Source organism: Jatropha curcas, chromosome 5 (assembly GCF_041381405.1).
Source record: "Jatropha curcas cultivar XTBG-Jc1 chromosome 5, XTBG_Jcur_1.0, whole genome shotgun sequence".
Classification (NCBI taxonomy): Eukaryota; Viridiplantae; Streptophyta; class Magnoliopsida; order Malpighiales; family Euphorbiaceae; genus Jatropha; species Jatropha curcas.
The window spans coordinates 16,134,429-16,157,622 of record NC_143155.1 but is presented as its reverse complement, the minus strand read 5'-3'; the positions used below and the strand labels follow the sequence as shown (position 1 = coordinate 16,157,622).

Here is a 23,194-nt window from a genome sequence, read left to right as displayed (position 1 = left end):
TATTATTGAGAATATCTCTATCAATTTTTTATATAATCAGGAAATAAGGTAGGAGTCTCGATTTTATTTAGATTGATACGATACGATACAATACATATGTATACACTATATTTACTTGGTTTGATACACCGTATATATTTGGTTTGATCCAACGTGTTAATTGATGTATATATATCTATTCTGTATTTAATTAATTTTACAGTATTTATTGATATAGTATATATATATAAGTATACATCTTTACTTATTTAATCCAATATGTTAATTGACATATGTATATGTATTAAATATTTAATCGATTTTATAGAATTTACTGATACAAAACATTTATATATATCGTATTTACTAATATGTTGTCGCAAACGCCGGTCATTAGTAACCGTTACTGATTATGATTGTCGTGGTTAAATTATATAAGCTCTATAAGAATTTGGTCTTATAGATTTCGTGTTTCTTTTTTTTTATTTTTTTTGTCTTCTTTTTTTTTTTCTGTGTTTCCTTTTTTTTTTTCAGTATTTTTCGTTTCTTTTGCAAAGTTAGCCTTGGTTTTATTGAATTTTTATATCAAATTTATTATTATTTTTATGACATTTAGTTAAAAATGAAATATAAATCTGCCATTTATTTAAAAACCCCTTCATTTTTTCTACTTTCTTGCGAAGTTGCGATCGAAGCAACCCTCAGCCTCAAACTTTCGTCGTTTCCGATCAAATTACAGCCAAAGATTGACTGCTAGACCGCCTATAAGACATTATCGGTCCTTTCTTTGAGTTCCAGCGCTGTCTCTCTTGTGTACAAGCTGGCATATTGCGCGATAGGTGTAGGCCTAGACTGAGAAAGATCGTCCGACCATCTTCAAGCCGTTTCCGGCAACTTTTACTGACAAGGTAGGCCAACCATCTCCTTCTAATGCTTATTCAAATGGTTTCTCTGCTAAACTTGTGAATTAATTGGAGATTTTAGGAGAATTTGAACTTAGGTCTTAATTGGATTAAAACTTGGGGTTTTGATAGATTTCGACACGAATCGATGAAATTGATCAATGGAATGGAATTTATATACAGAGTACCATGATTTGATTTTATTTGGTGAGATTCTACAACTGTCGCCTTCCGGCCACAGTGGACGGCGGCGGCGTGAGGCTGGCGGTGGCTCCGGTGACCGAAAAGTCCCCAATAGGCGGAAGATCAAGCTTTTGTGTAGGTTCTAAATATATGACTAGTTTTGCAATCCGACTTAGTTTGATGTCTGAATTGCTAATTGACGTAATATAGAAATTTGATTTTGAAGCGGACGACAGCGGAAATTAACGAACCAAAAGATGTTGTGACCTCAGAAGATCTAATTAGCTAGGCAATTACACAATCGATAATAGAATTACTTGGAGTTGCTTAGTTTTGCAAGGTTAGTGTTAAGGACGAATTTTAGTCATGTGGTTTAAATTTAGCAGGTTAATTTAAACTTACTTGATATGAATTTTTTGGGATTGAATTGTAATGGTATGAGTTGATGGGAATTGCAACTAAGTAAATTCCTTTATTTGAAGAGTTAAATATTAAGGTATAAATTGGTTTGGTCTCATTCTAAAGATGTTCGGTTCCTATATTATATGCCAAATACATAGTTACTTGGAATAAATTGGAAAATGAGCAATATAATTAAATGGAATAAGGTTATTTATATTGTTTACCATGTTTTGTGTATATATGTTGAAAAATGATTATGGAATATCTTTAGCATGAATGAATTAAATTGGAAAGTGAATTAATAATGGAATATGTAAATGGCAGATGAGATTAATTGTTGTGAATTGCCCGACGGATGGGCTTTGAGAATTGTTATTGAATTGTGATTTACAAACAGGTGGTTCAGTCCAAATTTGAGGGGAGATTCTGCCAGATATTTGATAGATTCTTTGTATATAGAGTCTAAGTAATAATAAACAAGTTATTTTAACTTGATTCTAGTATTAATAAAAAGTTCTTCTTGTTTCTATTAATTTCCTCTAAATTGTTCGAGATCCTTCCATCTAAAACAATACATAAATAAAGTGATAACCTTTCTAACCGGTAACTGGTTATAAGGTGCTTTTTGGATTGAAGTAAAACTAACTTCATTTACATGACGTTATCTAGCAAGCACTTAGCATAATTCCTTCTCATTTCTCTTCTTCCCCCATCTCCCTTCTCTAGCGTGACAGTTGATCAATGGTCTCGAGTCGACTTCACCAGGTTGTCGCTTTTGTTTTCAGTTTCCTTCCCCTCATTATCCTCTCTTTTTCATTTTGTTGCAATTTTATTTTCGTCCTTACATTTTTTTTCTCCATTTTTTCTAATTTTTCATTATTCATTTCTAGGTTACAGGTTGAAAATTCTTCTTGCTAATTTCCATCATACAAAGGAAGAGAGGTACCAAAAAAGGAAAAAGGAATCCAAAACATATGCTTCTACATTTAAATTTATATGCAAATTGTTTTAACTTGCTTGAATATCCCTTTTTCTTTTTCTTTCTCAGGAAAGAATGTTGTCTGGGCTTATAAATCCCAATCCAATAGTTTATGAAAAAAGGGAGAGTAGGATTCGACGTGGTCCTACTGATGCTGATGAGTATGCTGTCGAGCCAATTGATCAACAGGAAATTTTTGATATCCTCTTCACCCTTTTTTGGGCTTAGCTTCTGGAACTGCAAACCATCAATGTGTTTATCTATGTCTCTTTAAGTATTTTCTTTTCCCCTTTATAATTGTTCCTAGAGATTCCTTTTGGTATAATTTTTTCAATCATCTAAGATGTTTAAAATTTGGCAATCATGATTTATTTATTCTTCCCAATTAAGTTTACTCTATCACCAGCAGAGCAGCGAGTGAAACAAATGAAGTATGTTTATTTATTTGTATGTATAGATATTTAATTTGTATTTCTACATTTAATTAATGCAAATATTTGATTTCTGTAATTTAGGTACGTATCTATATTTCTGTGTATGGATAAATACGAATAGCATGCAAATATTTGTGGAGATGTGTTGCATTAAACTTGTGTTATAGTTTAGTAGTTTTTTCCCACCATTAAGAGATATATTTGTGGAATTTAAAAAGGGGGATTAATGAGTTTGATGGCAAACTATGTGAATGGACCTTTGTGGAGTTTGCATTTTCTTAACATTCTCAAATCATATTAGAGATATAAAAGATCCAGAGCATCCTTACTCGTTAGAGGAGCTCAAAGTGATTACAGAAGATGCAATTGAAGTTGATGACAAGCATAGTTATGTGAGGTAATAGGAGCTTCTGGCTTAATTCTATTTCTTCTTTTTACTTATTATGATGCTCAAATTTTTTGCTTTTTACTTCACTATAATTGTTGCAACCTATGTAGAGTGACATTTACTCCAACGGTCGAACATTGCAGTATGGCAACAGTTATTGGTCTTTGCTTGCGTGTGAAACTCATGAGAAGCTTGCCTTCTCGTTACAAGGTATTAATTGGGTTTTCAGCTTCATTGTTAAATGTTATTTGTGGAACCAATTTTTTTGAGGGTCTGTTGGCTGTGACACTGCTTAGTTTCTATTTGACATGAAATATCAGTTCCATCATAAGAATCTATTAGCATATAGCTGTATTGTTTCCAGTTCCCTTGTTTCACATGTATTAAATCTATGTGCCAATTGTAGAGTTTTGTGATTGCAGAGCTAATTAGGTTTTTATTTCCTTTTTGCAATGGCACATAGATGACTTCTTCAAGGAAAGATGCTTGAAAAGTGCTCATCTCTTTGCTCTCCTTCTGCTAATGCGAATATCCCTTTCTTTGTTCTTGTTAGTTTCTATTGGATAAGGGGAAAGAGAGCTAAAGGATTATGAATGCTTGGACAATAACTCAAGATTGGTTCCTTTTACTTTAGTGCCAAGACATAGCATTGAGGCTAGAAACATAAATAATATCTTATGAATTGAAAGAACCTCTATATTAGGAATTTATGATTAATTGTAGAAAATTGGTTATGCATGTGCTTTACCTTTGATTTCGAGTGAAATTTCTTGATGTTGGCGGGCCTTGGGATCAAAGATGCTGCAAAGTGAAATAATGATGCAGGACTCAAAATCTGGACTGTTTACGTTATTGTAGCATGTTACTATTCATGCTACTGTAGCAAGTTTCTAATTAGGGTTGTTTTATGTTTTAATTAAGTCAGGCGTTTACTGAGAATTTTCACTCCTACTATAATATTTACTTTTTAAGACTTTATTCTAGTTGGAATTTATGTTGTAGCCCTTATTCTATTAATATTTATGTTTAAAACCTTATTCTAGTTGATTAGATGCTTATAAATTGCTGTAATGTTCTATTTAGAGGCAAATTTCAGATTTTGAATAACAGTAAAAAAATCAGTTCTAGTTATTAACCAAGAGATTGAAGACAGCGATTTCATAGTAAGGTAACTTCAAGGTCTGGGTGTTATTATTGATAATGATATTGTTGAGAATTTAGTTTGAGAAGAATCAATAGATAAGTTGAATTTGGTGTGCCATAAGCATCCTCACCCTTCTAAAGTTTCTTGGATTAGAAAAGGTAATGCAATTCCTATTACATCTAGGTGTTTGGTTCAATAAACATGGATGATGTTACAAAGATGAAGTATCGTGTGATGTTTTACAATGGATGCTTGTCAAAATTTTTTTGGGCCATCATTTGTATGATTCTGTTGCAGAGCATCGTTTGTATGCTAAGGAGTTAGGACTAGGTGATAGTCCATGTGTTCTGCCAGTTTGCCTATGCTGAAAAAGAAGAGACCATGGAGAGAAACTTGCTTCACACCACATTCAATGATGCAACCCTAATTTATTTTCTTGAATTTGATGAGGGAGGTGGTGAACCAATAGCCATTGACTAAAACTTGGGTTGATCGGCTACTGGAAGAGCCACTTGAGGTGGTTTAAGACATTCTTGATATGAAGAAAGTTTGTTCAAGAAGAGAAAATCTTTATTGAAAATTTCTCATCAAGCGATTAAGCAAACCAACTATAAAAAGCTCTTTTATTTTGAAAGAGAAGTTGAAGATATTGATTCTGCCATTTATGACCACTATATCCATGTTTCCTCATAGGAGTTGAGTTCTCTCTACCATGGAGGAATTGATGGAGGACATAAGATCTAAAGAACTGTTCAAATTACTGTAGCATGTTACTTTTCATGTTACTGTAACAATTTTCTGATTAGGGTTATTTTATGTTTTAATTAACTAGGATTATTTAGAATAGTAAATTCCTACTTCTATTAGGATTTACTATTTAGTACTTTGTTCTCGTAGGATTTGATATTGTAGCCCTTATTCCATTAGTATTTATGTTTAAAACCTTATTTTATTTGGATGTACGCTTATAAATGAGGCTGTAATCTTCTGTTTGGATGCAGATTGCAGATTTCAGCTTTTGAGTAATGACAAGAAGAAAAATGGTTTTGGTTATTCATCTTTTCCTAATGTGTAACCAGAAGTTCCAGCCTGTTTTGGTTGATGATTTTATCTCCTTTCTCCTCTTATTTCAACATTCTTTTTCAAATCTTCCCAGTTGAGGATTAGGGTTATTTTTTATGCATCACATAATAGTCCTAGGAAATATTGGAAGAAGTTGAAGGCACCTAATACTGTTGATGTAGGATACCAAGTGGAAAACTCATTTGGTTCTAAACGAGGGTTAGGGTTTGATGGAGTTAAAGAAGGGTCAGATTTGGCAGAGATAAAGAAATTAGGCTTGAAAATTAACATAAAAATTTAATTGGCTTCACAATTGATAAGGAAAAATGGGGAAAATTAACAGAACCATTAGAAATAAATTAAATAAGACTAGTAACCTCGAACCAGTAGGGTTATCGTTCTTTTCACCATCGGTAGGAGACCAGCTTTTTGATGAGCCTCTCATTGGATTCTGGTGGCCTTGATTCAATTGAAACTAAATTAAAGTTTGATGAGAATTGGTACAAGCTAAATTGTGACCAAAATGAAACTCAATACAAAGTTGAATGAGCGAATATATAATTACACATTTATTTGGCTTTCCTGTTTCCTTTATCAATTCACTAGGTTTAGTTGCTTTAGCTTTTCTGCTTTTTAATTGGCTGATCCAGATGCTTGATTAGTTTAGTTATTTGGTTTCTTTTGTTATTTTTTCTACCTCCTCTTTGTCGCATTGCCTTTTTATTGCCTCAATAATCATGTCCAGATTTAGAAGATAGTCGTGAATTTCAAACATGTCTCAGTTACAAGCATTTGTTCATCTTAATTTTGTAGGTTATGTAATCTGACATTTGTCAATTGCTTTTGCATTTCTGGTCTTGGGGCCCAGATTGAATGATGCAGGGAAAGATGTAGGGTTGTCAGTTTTCAACAAGTAAGCTAGAATAGGGTTGATTGTAGGTGGAACAATAATCAGTAATTAGGTTTATAACCTTGAATTAAAATTATGAGGAAAATAAGATGATTTACAGTACTACTAGTGCTGTCTATTTATAGTGATAAATCCTAACTAGACTAGGAATCCTAATTAAAGAAAGAATTAAAACTCTACTCCTATTCAATGACAAAATAGTAAATCCTAATCAAATAAAGAAACGGAAAACTAGTGCAAATCTGAAATAAAACAGTAAATTAAATAAAATCCTAGTTGTGATAGGAATCCAATTAGGACTAGGATTGCTCCTGCATCATTCTCCCCGGGTTTGAAAAAGACTCGGCTCCGACGAGTAAACCTTAAAGATCCTTCAGGAATGTATAACTTATTCCTTTTGAATAAATAACCATCTTGCAATCGGTATGGCAGACTTCCAGCTTCTGAAGAATGCAGCAAATCAACCTTTATCTTGCCAAAACATGAATCTGAATCATACTGGTTTTTCAGTTCTTCAAAATCAGTAATTTGAGTGCTCAAAATTGGCAAAATTAGGGATCTTCTGCTTAATGCATCAGCCACAATATTAGATTGACCGGATTTATACTTTAGTGAGAAATTAAATTCATGAAGGAAAGAACTCCACTTAGCATATCGATTGTTGAGTTTATTCAGAGATTTTAGATACCTCAAGGCCTGATGATCAGAAAAAACCACAAACTCACGATAGGCTAAGTAATGCTGCCAATGTCGAATAGGTTGTACCAAGGCATAGAACTCTAGATCATAAGTTTGAGTAACACTTCTTAGCTTCGGACAACTTCTTACTAAAAAAACTCAAGAAGTCTGCCCTCTTGGCTAAAAACAGCTCCAATCCCTTCATGTGAAGCATCACATTCGACAATAAATGATTTCTCAAAATCTAGAAGTGCAAGAACATGTGCTCTGGTCATCAAAAACTTGATTCTTTCAAATGCCTTTTGTGCAGAATTTGTCCACTCAAACTTTTCTTCTTTCATAGATTCAATTATAGGACTCATAATTGAACTGAAATTTTGGATAAATCTCCTATAGAAAGAGGCCAAAGCATGAAAGCTTCTAACTTCTTTGATGGGTTGCGGTGCTGGCGATTCTGTAATTGCACGAACCTTTTCTGGATCTGGTTTTAATCCTTCAGCAGACACAATGTATCCCAGGAATACCACTTCTGGTTGTAGGAAACTGCATTTTATCAGGTTTATGTGCAGCTACTCTTGACGAAGTACTTCTAACACTTGAGTGTTTTCAATGATTTTCCTCGGTGCAGCATTCAAATAACCCATCCGGTGTCTTAAAAGCTGTTTTCCATTCATCACCATGTCTCATTCTAATTTGGTGATATCCACTTTTCAAGTCAATTTTGGAAAATACTTTAGAACCCGCTAGTTGATCAAGCATATCCTCCAATCTTGGTATTGGAAAGCGATATTTGATTGTAATCTTATTTATAGCACGACTATCCACACACATTCTCCAAGAACCGTCTTTCTTTCGTGTTAATAAGGCTGGGCAGACACATGGACTTTTACTTTCACGCTCCAGACCTTTTTCCAATAATTCCTTAACCTGTCTTTCTATTTTAGCCCGTTTTAAAGGAGGCATTCGGTATGCAGGCAGATTTGGTAAAGTTGCTCCTGGTACCAAATCAATAGCATGTTGGATGCTTCTTAACGGTGGCAAGCTTTTCGGTACATCTTCACTAATCAATTCCTTAAATTCCTGCAATAATCGTTGAATTTCAAAGGAAGATTCAACTTATTTTTCAACCTGGTCAGCTCCTATCAGTTTGCTCACTAAGACATACGTGACTCCCACGTCACTATGCGCTGCTGCAAATTCTTTAACACTTACAAGCTCATTTAATTTACTAGTTGCAGCTCCTTTATTTGCTATTTGCCTTGTTTCTGCCTTGAGAGGAAGCAAAGTGTACTTCTTGTTGTCCTTGTAGAACGAATAAGTATTAGGCCTTGTCTTGTGGTCCATATCATGATCATACAACCAAGGTCGTCCCACTAGAATATGCCCAACATCCATTGGTACTACATCACATAGTGCTTCATCTGCCAAGTCATCTCCCATTGTGAATTGCACTAAGCATTGAGATGTTACTGGTATCTCGTGCCCTTTCTTCAACCAACCTACTTTGTATGGATGAGGATATTTTGTTGTAGGAAGCTTTAATTTTTCTACAGCCTCCTTTGATATTATATTTTCCATACTTCCTCCATCAATGACTAAATTACACACTTTGCCTTCACAAATAACACGTGTACGGAAAATGCTTATGCCTCCAATCTTCTTTTCCTTCTTTGTTCATGGCTGTCATGACTGTTCGAACAACTAAAGACTCACCTTGAGCTGGGTGAACATCAATTTCTTCTACTTCCTCATCATATTCATAAAAAATAGGGCCTAGGTCTCCATCATACTCGGCTAAATTTACCCTCCTTTGTGGACAGATGAATGAAGTATGTCCCTTTTCTCCACAAGTAAAACAACAAACTTGAGAATTGTTGCCTCTCCTTGTAGATGAACCAGAATTGTTTTGTCCACCATAAGGTACTATATCTTTCTCTTTATCATTCCCATCAACACGGGTTGTCTCTTCATTGTATTTATTAGTAGCAGCAGCCTCTTTCCCGCTTCGTTGAGTTGTTTGAATCCCTCTTGCAGCTCCGAAATTGTTTTGCCAATTGCTTCTGTTTATGGACCTTCTAGCACCGTAATGAGAAACTCGCTTTTTAGTTGCTAAGGCATATTGGCGAGTATCTTCAAGATTGTGTAATCGGACTATGCCCATTTCATCTCTAAGGGACTGATTCAAACTAGCAAGGTAGCGAGAGGTAATTTGTTCATTAATTTTAGATATTCCGGCTCGAATGGACAAATTATTAAATTCTGCAGTGTACTCTTCAACAAACATGCTATTTTGTTTCAAGTAGTGGAAACTTTCATATAGTTCCATTGCGTAATCAGCTGCTAAAAATTGCTTCCTTAGCTTAGTTTTCATGTGCTCCCACGTGCTGATTTTAAGCTTTCCTTGTCGTACATGCTGCTCCTCAACTCTCTTCCACCATTGAAGTGCAGTACTCTTTAATTTAAGCTTTACAAAAACACTTTTCGGGTTTTAACCATTGGTTTCCATTCAAAATAATTTTCTAAACTAGTTTCCCAATCTAAATAGTCTTCGGCATGCGATTTCCCATGAAAATCATCAACTTCAATTTTAACTCCTCCACTATTTAAATCAAGAGCATGAAGTAAACGCTCTTCCAATCTGCCTCGTGCTGCTGGGTTTGCAGGTCCAGCTTCATGAAAGGGGTTTACGTCCTCGACTTCCTCTTCACTCTCAAGAGCTTCTTGAAAATCAAGGTTTTAGTGGTTGCCTTCCGAAGTCTCCATTTGGGCTTCCACGGGTTCCTGACGCTGCGAAGCGAGGCTTGTACAGCCTGGGTCAAATCCTCAATCATTCGCCGTATCTCAGGTATTTCATCTTGTTGGGGCTGATTGCCTCTGCATCTGCCTCTGCCTCTTCGAACCATGGTTTAATTCAGACAAAAAAAGAATCCTAGGATCTGTTTTTGTGCTCTGATACCAGTTGATGCAGGGGAAGATGTAGGGCTGTCAGTTTTCAACAAGTAAGCTAGAATAAGGTTGATTGTAGGTGGAACAGTAATCAGTAATTAGGTTTATAACCTTTGAATTAAAATTATGAGGAAAATAGGATGATTTACAGTACTACTAGTGCTGTCTATTTATAGTGATAAATCCTAACTAGACTAGGAATCCTAATTAAATAAAGAATTAAAACTCTACTCCTATTCAATGATAAAATAGTAAATCCTAATCAAATAAGGAAACGGAAAACTAATGCAAATCTGAAATAAAACAGTAAATTAAATAAAATCCTAGTTGTGCTAGGAATCCAATTAGGACTAGGATTGCTCCTGCATCACTGAATTTGATAAATAGTGAAGCTTTTTATTTTTTTGAACGCAACAATCCGTAGTTCATGGAATTTTCCAGCATAGTCAATGACAGCTTGATTGCCTTGTTATGATGCATACAACTTGGCAAAAAGGTTTTTGGTGTTTTGGAAATCTCTCCTCATAAATTAGTTTAAAATTTCGGGGGTTTAAATTGATGCAGGTGTCCAAGGAAAAACTTGTTAATTTTAAATAAGATTAGGATATCGTAGAAAGAATTAAAGAAATTTGGTTTCATAGCTAATATGGTTATCTTCACAATCGTATAGGAGAATAAAACAAGCAAAATAAACTACTAGCCTCACACTATTAAAAGCTAGGTGCTTATTCTATAAGGAAGCCTCATGCTTTCTGGGCTCTGAATTGCATCACTCTACTTAGGAAGACTAATTGTTGGAATTTTTTCATGGAAATACTGATCCAATAGCTTTATAAGCTTTTGTTATTTAAAGACCCAAATAATCCTAAACCTTAAAGACATTGGAGTTTCAAAGTAATCCAGGATCTGAACCTTCATAAAAAGAAAAATGAAATTGATCTAGGAGCACTGTTGAGAGTAAGAGTTTTTGGCTAAATAAAATTAAGACAAAATACATGCATTGCTAGTTTGGCTCCAATAAGAAGAATGGAGGTTAGGTGAGATTGGACAGTAGTGTGGTACCAAGTGGAGTCAATTAAAATTTCTAGGCTATGTTTTTCATGAGGAGGTATGATATATGAAGATTTAACTAGGAATTAAAATAGGGAATTGAGGCATTGTATTAGTGGAGGAAGCTAGTAGGGAAGGAAAAGGCTTGCCATGCATCTTCCATACCAAAACAAAATGCTCAAAACTCCATTGTTCAAAGCTTGAGATTGGATATTTTTAGAGACGACTAACTCTGTAGCCTACAAGCACAAGTGAATTCCTGACTAGGAAAATTCCAAGCTAATATTAGTTAGGGAGCATCACTCTTAAAACAAAATGCATAGATAATAATAAATGTACATTTCCTAAATACAAAATTATGTAACACTCGTAAATAGGAAAGTTACTGGACAAAACTAAGGTTAGATTATTAAAATTTACATCAAAATTCTTGATGATGATAACTCTTATTGCTGTTCTAGGGATTATTGTTATTTAGTAGAAATGATGGATTCTGGTTTTAGGTATTTTTAATATCAGTAGTTTCTTTTTTTTTATTTTGGATTTCAAAATATTGGTGCTAAGATTCCAAATGTTTTATATTAAGAATGTGAGTAGTTTTATGTAAGACTATTTGTCTTCTGGGCTGAATACCGTCTCAAACTTTATTTTGTTTGTGTCATTTGTAAAAGGCACAGGCGTAGACTAGGCTTTAGATTCTCTTTATGCACTTTTAAGCATGTAGCAACATTTAATGAGTTGATTCTTTCTTTATTCTATCTTGTTTCTTGTTTCTTGATTGGATCGAACATTATCCAAGTATGAGAAAATGCATTCGCCATTTTTTGTTGATGAGGAACCTTTTTTTCCCCTCCTATGCAACATTGCACTTTCTTTTCCTTTGTGTATTTAGGGCATTGCCCTTTGTTATGGATTCTCCAGTGGTATTACATGTCCATTAAAAGATGTGAAGCACAGGCACAAAAACATGAATGGGCTGGGTGTTTATTTTAAGTGACTGAAATGGAGATTTTTAATTATTGCACTGAGCTTAACAGAGTAGCTTCTATCTAATACACTGTATCTCTCACTATAATTCCTCATTTTGCCAGGTGGATATAAGGGTGGCACCTGGAACCCATGCAACTGAAGCTGCAGGTACTCTCTCTCTCTCTCGTGTATGTGGATTGATTGCATAGTTCTCAAATAGGCTTCTGCATGGTCATAGATACATGGAACTGAAACCAAGTTGCGAAAAGCAATAATTGAAATGTAGAGTACATTTGACTAACCAGTTTTACTAGTTTGGTTAATAAAATGTTTAGTTTCTTTTCAGTTGGTCCTAGTTTCATTTAGGGATAATAATAATACAGAAACCCTAATTTTTGGACAACTTTAAGTTTAAATCCAAAGACTGCTTATAATTGCCTGACTTTTTTTAAATGTTTACAATTAATATTCAGACACAACAATAACTAACCTTAATTCTAAACTAGTTGGGGTCAGCTATATGAATCTTTGCTTCTATTCGGCACTATTCATGGCTAAGTCCACCCTATTCATGGCTAAAGCACCAATGAAATAGGAACACTGACACTAATTAAGAGAGAGAATACCATCAATATGAAAAAATTGTTAATAAATTTAATTAGGACCTCATTTATTTTGTTAGCTTCCGTAATTGTTTTGTATGTGCGTTTTGCTCTTCTTAAACATTTAAGATGAGATTACACTGAATTCACTAAGCATTACTATTTAGTTATTCTTCAATATGCCAGCTCTAGATTTTCTGTAGTTCGATTGTATTAAATTTTTTAACTAGTCCTATTTCTTGGGAACATTTGGACATGATTTGGAGTCTGGGGGCCAAGCCGCGCTTTGAGAAGCTTAGGATCAGCTAATCGCATGTTTAAGGAGCTTGAGCTGGACTCAAGCTCATCTGGTAGTTGGCTCATTTAAATGTTAAATTAGCTCTTGGCTTGACCTGAGCTCAACAAGCTAACTAAGCTGTAAATAACCTCACACTCAGTTTTACAATTCTGAACTGCATTTTATAATGGCTTATAATAGTGAGCCATATATATAAAAAATATTAAATTAAGAGGCACACAATGTGAGCCTCACACCATGGCTCTAAAAGCCACAACTTAAGAATATGAATGAGGAGGATTTCAGCTTTTATAAGGATGAACGCTACCCATTTGGTTTTTAACCTCTGTTATCCTTTTTTTCTTTCTTTTCATCATTACATCTTGGATTTCAGTGACTACATTTGAAAGTTAATTATATATATGGTATATTATGTAAAGATCATATAGCATGCTATAATATTTAATTAAATCTTTTATCATTTTTATAATTATTGCTTCAACTTCAAATAAATTTTTGTATTTCTGTGAGTTATTTATTTGAAAGATTTTAAGGTTCGTACTTACAATTATTTATTTATTATAAATCTTCGAATTTTAGTTTTTGGTTCAACATGTATGATGATTAATTTTTTGAAATAATAAAAATAAAACGTGAAATATTTTTAGAATGCTGTCAATTATCATATGCCTTCAATTAAACTACTTAATATACATGCGTGCTTAATAGGCATGTAAACAAGCTACCTTATGAGCAAGCTCATGAGCCTTTAAATGAGTTAGTTCACATGCTTCTTAAACAAGTTACCTCAGAAACTTCTTAAATGAGTTGGCTATCTTTGAGCTCAAGCTTGGTCATTCATTAAATGAGATCTAAAATCAAGCTCGACTTCAGCTCATTTACATAACCAGCAGAGCCTGAATGAGCTTTTACAAGCCAAGCCTCAAGCAAGCAGCTCGACTCATTTATACCCCTATTAGAGTCCTAAAAGTTGGTGGCTGTTGTACCATTATGTACTAAATCTTTTATCTTTGTTCAACCAAATCCTAAACTTACAAAGTTTATTATTGTCAGTCAATGTCAAATTCTGTTAGACAATGCTAAAATGTTTTTCCTTCATCCATAAAACTGTTAAATACTACAGCCTAGCCTTTTTCGAAACTCGATTTTTTTTTTTTAAAAAAAAAAAAAGAAGAAAAAGATAGTCATATTAAAGTTTAAAAATTTCAAATCTATAGATAATGATCAAAACCTTCCTATGAATTTTTCTTTAATCAGGGACAAATGCAAACATTTCTTCTAAGAATCACACTTTGATTGGCATTTCGTCTTTCTTGACATGATTTTGGTGGTCTATTGAAAGTTCTTTCAGATCGAAAAAGAATGGGAAAAGGGAAAGGTAAGTTTTAAAAGACTCTAGGACTGGAATATATACAGTAGCAAAGGATAAAATTTTCAGAATTTCTGAAGTTACTGTACACTGTTACAGTAGCAAGCTATAGCAATTTTCAAATCAGCGTTATTTTATGTTTTAATGAATTTAGGTTTTATTTATAATAGTCAAGTCATACTGCCATCAGGATTTATGGTTTAAGACTTTATTGTAGTAGGATTTTGTGATTAAGTCCTTATTTTAATTATGATTTAACTTGTTCTAGATGGATAATTATTACATGCTCATAAATAGGGCTGTAATTTTTTGTTTTCAGTTATGCTTAAGGTTTTTGAGTAATAAAAGAGACATTTTATTGGTAGTTTATGTTCCTGGTTGTATCAGCAGAAGATTCAGTTCCTTCTGGTTGAGTTCTGATCTATTAGTTATCTTTTTTCAATATTCTCGTCAAATCTATTAGGGTTGTTTTGCTAGATTAGAAATATGAAAAGAGCTTATATTTGGTACTGGCTAGTAAAATGTGCCATTGACTAGCTGAATATTCAGTTGAATTAATTGATTGTACTAACAGTGAGCTATTTTTAAAGGACTTAATTGTAAAATAATTAGAACTTAATTGTAAAAGTGACCAACTTATAGGGCTGCAAACGTAGGAATCCATTTGGACATCTATTTTCGAGCATAAAAATCTTTTCAAATTGAAAAATCACACAGTAAGATTTCTTTTAATTTATAATAGTTATATTTTAACTCATAGTTTTACTAATGGGACCTTAGTAAACTAATATATGTGTTTGATTGAGTGAGTGTATTGCTGGCCTGTTTAATCATTCTTGCATTTTGGTCTCTCTATTCTACTGTGCTCCTTCATTGGCTTAAAAAACACAACTTATATGAGGGGAAAAATTGCCCAAGCCCTTAATGCTCATAACCATGGGGTCTGGGTGAGCCTGGAGCCAAGGCATACCTTTCACAACTATAATCAAATGTTTTTGCTGCTTGTTAGATTGTTTGTTACGGCTCTTCAAGCCTCATTATTTGTTTTCCACCATAGTTTTGTTCAGTTCATGAGATGCTAATTATGGACCCTGATCATATAATATCCAGTTTTAAGATTTGGTTGCCTGCTGATAATTTTGTTTCTCTTTTTGCTTGCTCCTTTATCATAGCAGACCTTTATGAATTGTGAGTGGTGCAAGTCTTGAGAAATGCACTTTCATTCAGTGAATAATAACACAATGCTTTGGTCATCCTTTTTCCTTGTTTGGCCCTTGAGTGGCTTGGAGCAGCATGAAGTCTTGATAAATAGTATTTGTGTAAGTTATGAAATGATCTTATTTATAATTTTTTTTCGTGCAGTTAACAAACAATTAAACGATAAAGAGCGAGTTGCCGCAGCCTTGGAAAACCCCAACCTAGTGGATATGGTTGACGAATGCCTGGGTCCATCTTATGCTTGAAAATATTTGCAATCGTAGTTAGCATTGCTTCTAGTTCTCAAAGTTAGGTGGACAATTGTTACCTATTGTGACGATATATGTGGGAGTGTGATGTGCAGAAGCGCAGGATGCAGTCAAATTGTTACCTAGTGATGTAATTTCCTTAAAAAAAAAAAGGATAGGGATGTATTGTTTATAAAAGAGTTACTCGAGATACTCTATATTAAGATTGTATTTATTTATTTTTATTAATTTTATAAGTGATTTATTATTAGACTTTCTATAAAAAATATAAAAAAACATGTTGATTTATATTTCATATTTATATATAGTTTTTCCACATGGTTTCAAGGCTAATGTAGTCTAACATATTTACTCATAAATATGTTGCTCCTTAGATATGCAATTATTTTAGAATTGCCTGCTTCTTTTGACGAGGGAGTGTTCTTTTGACGAGGAAGTGTTCTTTTGACGAGGAAGTGTTTGATGAATTGTCTCAATTTATGGTTCTCACATGACTAGCTAACATGGTTGTGTCTTCGGAGGTAAAGGAAGCGGAGGCAAATTATAGTGTCAGGATTTGAGTTCCTCCCGCAAGATAAGCGTTTCCCCTTGGCTCCGCACTATGCACACGCCTCGAATGCAATTGTTTTAAGTATTCTCTCAATTCATTCTCTTTAGGTGTGTATGCTATTAGACCCTAAAGCAATCCGTTCATTTTTGTAACACTCTAATCCATTTATAAAGCATTACTATATAAAATACCAATTTTGTCACGGTTATCATTAACATAATATCTCCTAAACTTCTCTCTCATCAAGAACTCCATCCACTAATAAGTAACCTTATTCAGTCTAAAAGTGGAGAGGGTCTGTCATGCCTATGTCTATGAGGAGTGCCTTGGATATGTTGGATTAATGGGCCACGAACCTATTAAGTTTGAAAAGAATGGAATGAAATAAGAACAGTTTAGGAGGGGAAAAGAACTATATGAGAGGGATAAGAGAAAAATTAAAAAATTAGGAGGTTGAAAAAAGAAAATAGGGTTAAAGGTGAATGAAAAGGGGATGAGAAACAGAGTAAATGCTTAGAGCATTAGGTTAGTTGATTTGTGTGTCATTTACAATAGTGTCACCTCCTATTTATAGCAATCTTAACGATCACTCTAAGGACAGCATAATAATCCTAAGATATTTACAATACAACAACAGGCTATATAAATGCCTATAATATCCAAGATATAAATGATATTTATAAGTGGGTTCTAAGCCCAAATGTCCTTATTGGTGCATTCTTGATCATCTAATAAGCTTTTTATTTTTTTATTTTTTTATTATGTCATTTCGAGCCTCGTGTTTGGACATCGTTTCTGGGCTGACATCAACAATCCCCTTACTTAATTAGTTCTTGTTCTAAGTTAAGGGTTATGTTTGTTTTCAGGAAGAAAGTTCTCAATGGGAGAGAATGTAATTCCCCTACCATTAGTAACATGAATGCTACTACTAAATCCTAGTGTCTTGTGAGTGCGAGGCATTTTGGACTAAATATATGAGTCTTTGGCCTGTAGAAGAAAGAAAAGTCACATTCCAAGCTCATTTCCTCCGAAATTTTGGAGTGAATTTAACTCTAAAATTTATATTTTGGTAAATCTCGGGGTCAATTTTACTTGTGGTGCCTCAATTTAGGGATAAGCACTTTGTCTTGCCTATATTTCAATTTGTCATTTAAAAAATACTCTAATTTTGATTTATGTATCAATACAAGATCTTTGGCTGATTTATTTCAATTTCGTTTGTTGGAATGCCACATAAATTAAAATTTATTACAGTTCCCAAAAACACTCTCTTCCCTCCACACAGGGATGGCCAAAATTTGGTTTTCGGAACCAGAACCATCGGTTCCGAACCGGTGGGAACCGAAACCAGTACGAACCGGAATCGAAATCGGTCCAAATCGGTTCGGTTCAAGTTCCACCAGTTTTAGAACCGTGAACCGGTGGTTCCAGCTCCAGTCTGAACCAACGGTTCTAGTTCCACTTGAAACCGGCCATAATCGTCGATTTTAGAACCATTGAGAAATCGAAAATGGAACCGGAACCGTTCTGTTCCAAACCGTAATCAAAATCATTAATTTTCGGTTTGGTTCCGGTTTTAAAAAATTTAGAATCGGAACCGGTGGTTTCGGAACCGTGGCCACCCCTGCCTCCACATAGACACAATTACTCTTTCTCATTGTTTTAGCTTAAATGTATTTTTTATCTCTCATTTATGTCTCTTATCTATAACCAAAATACTCGATATCTAAATTTTTTTTTCCTTCCTCTTGCTCCTCTTGTTAGAATTTCAAGAATCTCAAGAACTCAAAAATCAAAATCATCTATTTTCTTCATTTATCATACAAATATCATGGGAGCTAGTAAAAAAACCAAACAAGAAAAATCGATTTGAATGAGGATAAGAATTTGATAGCTGGAGTCTTATGCATATAGGACTCCTTGAGATCCATTTAATTTAATTCAAAATAAAAAATTGAAGATGACGGTTGAATAAGAATAACATCAAAGCAAAATATAAAGATATAGATAGATTGAAACTCTCGATTCTAATCAAGAAAGTAATAATTTTATGTACCCATTTCACCTGCTTGATTTTAAACATGAGTCGAAGGAACCAAAGTTACATTAAAAACATGAAATCTAAAAATAATGCAAAGATAACCCTTCCTTAAATTTAGAAACTTTCTTATTCCTGAACTAGATTTTTCTCATTTGGTTTCCCAAAAAATCAAGAAAGTGAAAAAAAAAAAATTTATTTGAGTTATCTCAAATCTAAGATATGAAAAAAAATGATTCACATAGATGGATCTAATTAAATACACAAGATGAGATTTTTATTTTAATTTTGAAGATGGATCCATGGGACAAAAATGAAATCACAAGATGTAAGTTGTGAAAATCAGAGGCCTCGAATCTAGAAACAGAGCCACGGTTGAAGCCAAAACTAGAAGAAAAATAAAAGAGCCCCTAATTAAATCGTACCATTTTTGCTTTTGAGACGATAAAAGTTTGATATCCAAATTCTTTTTCTTTCCTCGTACTTAGAATTTCAAGAATCTCAAAAATCCATACAAACCAAAATCCTCTATTTTTTTTTTCATTTATCATACAAAAACTACAAAATAGTAATAGAACCGATCAAGAAAAACTGCCGTGGCTTTTTCTTTAAAATTATGGCTCCTGAAATGGAACCAACACTAAACTATTAGAATAAAATCCGATTATGATCCTATTATCCGATTGTGATCCTCGTATCTGAATCTGGTCCTAGTATCTGAATCTAATCCTAATGTATCTGAATATGAACCTAGTATATCTGATTTTGATCTTAGTGTATCTGATTATGTATCTTATTACGATTCCTTGTACACCTATATAAGGGTGTTGTATAATGTACATCTCACAGTAATACAATGTAAATTCATTCTCATTCAACTTGGTATTAGAGCCCTTCTAGGCAATTACTTTTCTTCTTTTTGCAGGCTTCGGGTCTTCTCCTGTAAGGCTTCACGCCTTCCATAGCCATCTCAAATGTCATCCTCTAAGACTGTATTGGTTATTCATCATTCTACTTCTCTGGTTCCTAGTAAGAAGTGGTGCTATTACCATGAGACATCTACTCATCATCACTTAGAATGCCGCATTCTACAGGATCGTGATCACAACAAACAGAAATCATTTTCACACTCAGTGGCTGATGTAACGAACACTGCTCCTTCTGCTGAGTCTTCTTCTCTCACCTAGGTGCAACTCACTTCAGATGAACTAGTAGTAATTACTCAGCTTCGTCAGTCTCAAAATGGTGTTGGAAGTGGTATTTCTAACTCTTCATCTCATAGTTTTTCTGCCTTGTCTATTACAACAGGTGCCCAACTGTAGACGTTCAAATTTTGCCCCTAAAAGGTTCAGTGATGATACACCGTTTTTTTGTATAAAATTGGATTGGAAATTCCGACCACCCCGATTTTCGGACCATTGGTTCGTAGCTGAGATCAACCATGTGTTTAACTATTTTTACTTTTTCGGGATACTAGGCGTTTCGCAAAGAAATGGGACCCAAGAAGCGCGTCGGATCCATCCGGTGCACTTTCTGGAGCTCTATCTCGTTTTGCGTGTCACCCGATCCGATTTGATAAAAATGGGTCCGGACCTACTGCGGGGCCTGTCAGTGGCATTTTTGCCACATTAGCCCTAAATGGGGCCACCCCACCCTCAAAGGCCTATAAATAGACATTGGGGGGTGTGTGTAGAGGAGGATTTTTGGATAGGTTAAGGAAACCCTAGAAATTTTAAAACTCAATCTATGAAATCAAAGGAAACCATTGTTTTCCTTTGGTTCTAAGATTGTGATCCATAGATTCTTTAATCAAAAACCCTTAAGCATATACTAGAAATCCAAAAAGCACATTTTAAATCTTGAATCTCGAATTATTGGATCAAGGACCAAGGAGGCGGGTTTCTTCATCCATTTTTTTTTTTGAATCAATCTTCAAAGACATCAACAAAAGGTAGTTTCTGAGAACCTTAAACTCATTTCTCCATTTTTTTTCCTTTCTGGTGTTTTAAACACCTGTTCTGGGTTTGGTTGTGAGGGAAACATATGATCAACCACAAAGGGGTCTCTGTGCCTTTATGGTGCATGGCCTAAGCTAGTGGCGCAAGCCACAGCGTGTGGCGTGTGCCATAAGACTGTGGCTCGCACCATATGAGCCCAGATCCCCCTGTTTTTGCCCTGTTTATACCAGAAGTCTTCCTGATCCAGAAAAGGCCCTGCGCCACTCTATGTGGCGTGGGCCATAAGCTTGTTACGCGTGACATAGCTCCTTGTGGCACATGGCCCTTTAATTCAGAGGCTATGAATGTATAAAATTTAATAAATGTCTCGATTTAGATATCCAGTGGCCAAGCTCTAACCTTAAATGATCTGTGATGCGTATTAAGCCACATATGGATCAAATAAACAATAAAGACTAGATTGAGAGTAATGACTGGTGTATTTGTTCATCCTTCAAGGATGAACGTCAAGGCCATAAGCTTAAATCTTGTTCAACAATTTAAATTCTTGTCATTTAATTTATTGTCTTTACATTTCAAGCACTTTATTATTCTGCCCTTTATTTTACGCCTTTTAGTTTAATGCTTTATGTTTATTAGTGTGCTAACTCCTTTATTCATTAATCTTGAATCCCTAAGATGCATCATATCTTCATTTTGTGAGTGTGTGAGTAATGGTGGTTTAGGAATGTATGATTTACTATTCTGTGATTAAAGTTAACTTTGTGTTTGTATGTTTTATCTTTATTCTTATGCTTTAATGTTGGTTAAAATGTAAAGGGTCCTAATTGGATTCCTTTAAATGCTTGTTTGTAATAATTATTAGGTATTAGGAAATTTGGAGGGTTAAGGATAGATTGTAAATTAGGGATGGTTTGCAATTTTTTTCTTCTTTCCCTTTCTTTGTGTGTTGAATTGATAGATGCAAAAAATGCTTAGATGACATGTTTTACAAAAATGCATAAAAAGGGTTCTTTTATCTCAATTAGGGTTAATCGCATTATTAATTGTTGTGAATTATTGGACAATGAGGAGGCCAGTTTAACCGGCCAATATGGGTGCCTAACACCTTCCCATTATCTTACCTAACTCTCGGACCTTATCTCTGGTTTAAAACAGAGTTAGTCGATTCGAAAGAATTGTCTAATTCGAGAATTTTTCCTAATAAGGGTGGCGACTCCAAAGTTAATAAAACTCTTACCAAAGTAAAGGAACCATTTTTTGAGGATAAATGAATGGGTTAATAAAGAAAATCGATTTACTAAAAAAACGAACTAAGCCCGTTTGACTCAATTCTTCCCTTTTGAGAAAAATTCGACATCCTCACCAACATTAGTTACTTGACTGTGCATGTTGTAACCAAATGACATTTGAACCACACTCTTTTTCACACAAGTCACCTACTACTTTTGTCGCACCTTAGCCCACTGTAAGACGTGGCATGTTGCTCGTATTATGTTTATCAAGCACTTAGTCTATATAAGAACTCAATAAACACATTACAAGGGACTTAACTTTTCATATTCAAAATGCATGTGTGGTAATAATTTCAAACACTATTTGAAACATTTTAGATATTATACGACTCACTTTTATAAAAATCTCGAACTCAATAAATTTTCATTTTTATAAAAGATATAAACATTCCACTATTTAAAATGTTTTAACTAAAAGTCCATTATAAATTGCACATTTACATACTCAAATACATAGGTGAAACCATTACCCATAAGCCCATTAGAAAGAGGATTACATATTGGATTGTTCCTTTAGAGTCGTTATTAAGACAACAAATTAGTTTTAAAGGTAACTAAACCATTCGAGTGCTTTATAATGTATATAAGTAATTATAAACTCATATAACTTTCAGTCGCATTAGTTTGCTCAATATATATATTAGTGATAGTCTCTATTTTATACATCATACAAATTGATTCATAAATACTTTAATTTCCATTTAATTAATATTAATACCCTCTAACTATACAGTGTTTCTTGTCCTTCCCAATTTTTAGATTACTCGGATAACCAAAATTACTGAACAAGCTATAATACCAAGAACTACCAAATTGAGGATATATATACACTATAAAAAAAAATGTTAAATTACAACTGACTGAAACTTGAGATGCATTTGCGACCGCATGCGACGAATGTTGAAGTGACAGAAGTTAAATATTCATAGACCGATTTGTGACAGAATTAGCGACGGAATTGCGACCGATTGATAATTCGTCGCTAACTCTAGGGTTAATAAATCCTGCGAGTTTGGTTTTTATTTTGCGACCAAACATCAATGTATTATCGACCGACTTAGCGATGGATTTGCGACTGATTCATAATCTGTCATTAAAGTGCGTGCTACAGTTTAGTGCTAGATTTTGTTTTTGGAGTGCGATGGATTGGCGATTGATTTGCAATTGATTTTTTGTGATTGCAATTTTTTTACTTACAAAATGACAACGCTTGATTAAAATTGTGACTGAATTCATAAACATATCCGTCGTAAAATATTAGGGCTTTATAAGCCCTAGGTCACCTTGGTCGCAATCATTGCGTGCCCCTCTCCCTTTCCCTCCCTTTCCAGTTCTCTCCTCTTCTTCTCTCCTTGGCTACCGGTCGCCGGTTGCTGTGGGTTCACTGGAGCTCACCCCTGTTGTTGGAGAAGTCGCGCTGTCTGCCTAGTCAAGTAGGTGCCCTTACCCTTTATTTTCTGCAAATCTGTTCTTAGCAGGCAGCAGTTTGGTTTTTTTATTTTATGTGCATTTTGATCTGTTTTTGTGTATTTTGAGTGTTTAATTTTTTTGTTGTTTTATGTAATGTGTAGTTTTAGGGTGAGAATTAATGA

General features: G+C 34.2%; 1 protein-coding gene across 10 annotated transcripts; it reads left to right on the top strand.

The window, feature by feature from the left end:
• Window positions 1–618: 618 nt before the first annotated feature.
• On the top strand, window positions 619–16,049 carry AE7 (MIP18 family protein (DUF59)). Of its 10 annotated transcripts, none has more exons than XM_089721406.1 (10): window positions 623–887; window positions 1,065–1,199; window positions 1,291–1,404; window positions 2,193–2,231; window positions 2,357–2,408; window positions 2,515–2,646; window positions 3,173–3,276; window positions 3,378–3,477; window positions 12,149–12,194; window positions 15,658–16,049. In XM_089721406.1, exons 6-10 carry the CDS (start codon window positions 2,521–2,523, stop codon window positions 15,756–15,758), a joined length of 477 nt encoding a protein of 158 aa, XP_089577532.1. In that variant the 5' UTR covers window positions 623–887; window positions 1,065–1,199; window positions 1,291–1,404; window positions 2,193–2,231; window positions 2,357–2,408; window positions 2,515–2,520; the 3' UTR covers window positions 15,759–16,049. The 10 variants fall into 10 exon arrangements, with proteins under 10 accessions (XP_089577537.1, XP_089577532.1, XP_089577534.1 ...); XM_089721408.1 differs by having other exon boundaries at window positions 1,275–1,404; XM_089721402.1 differs by lacking the exon at window positions 2,193–2,231.
• Window positions 16,050–23,194: the final 7,145 nt, after the last annotated feature.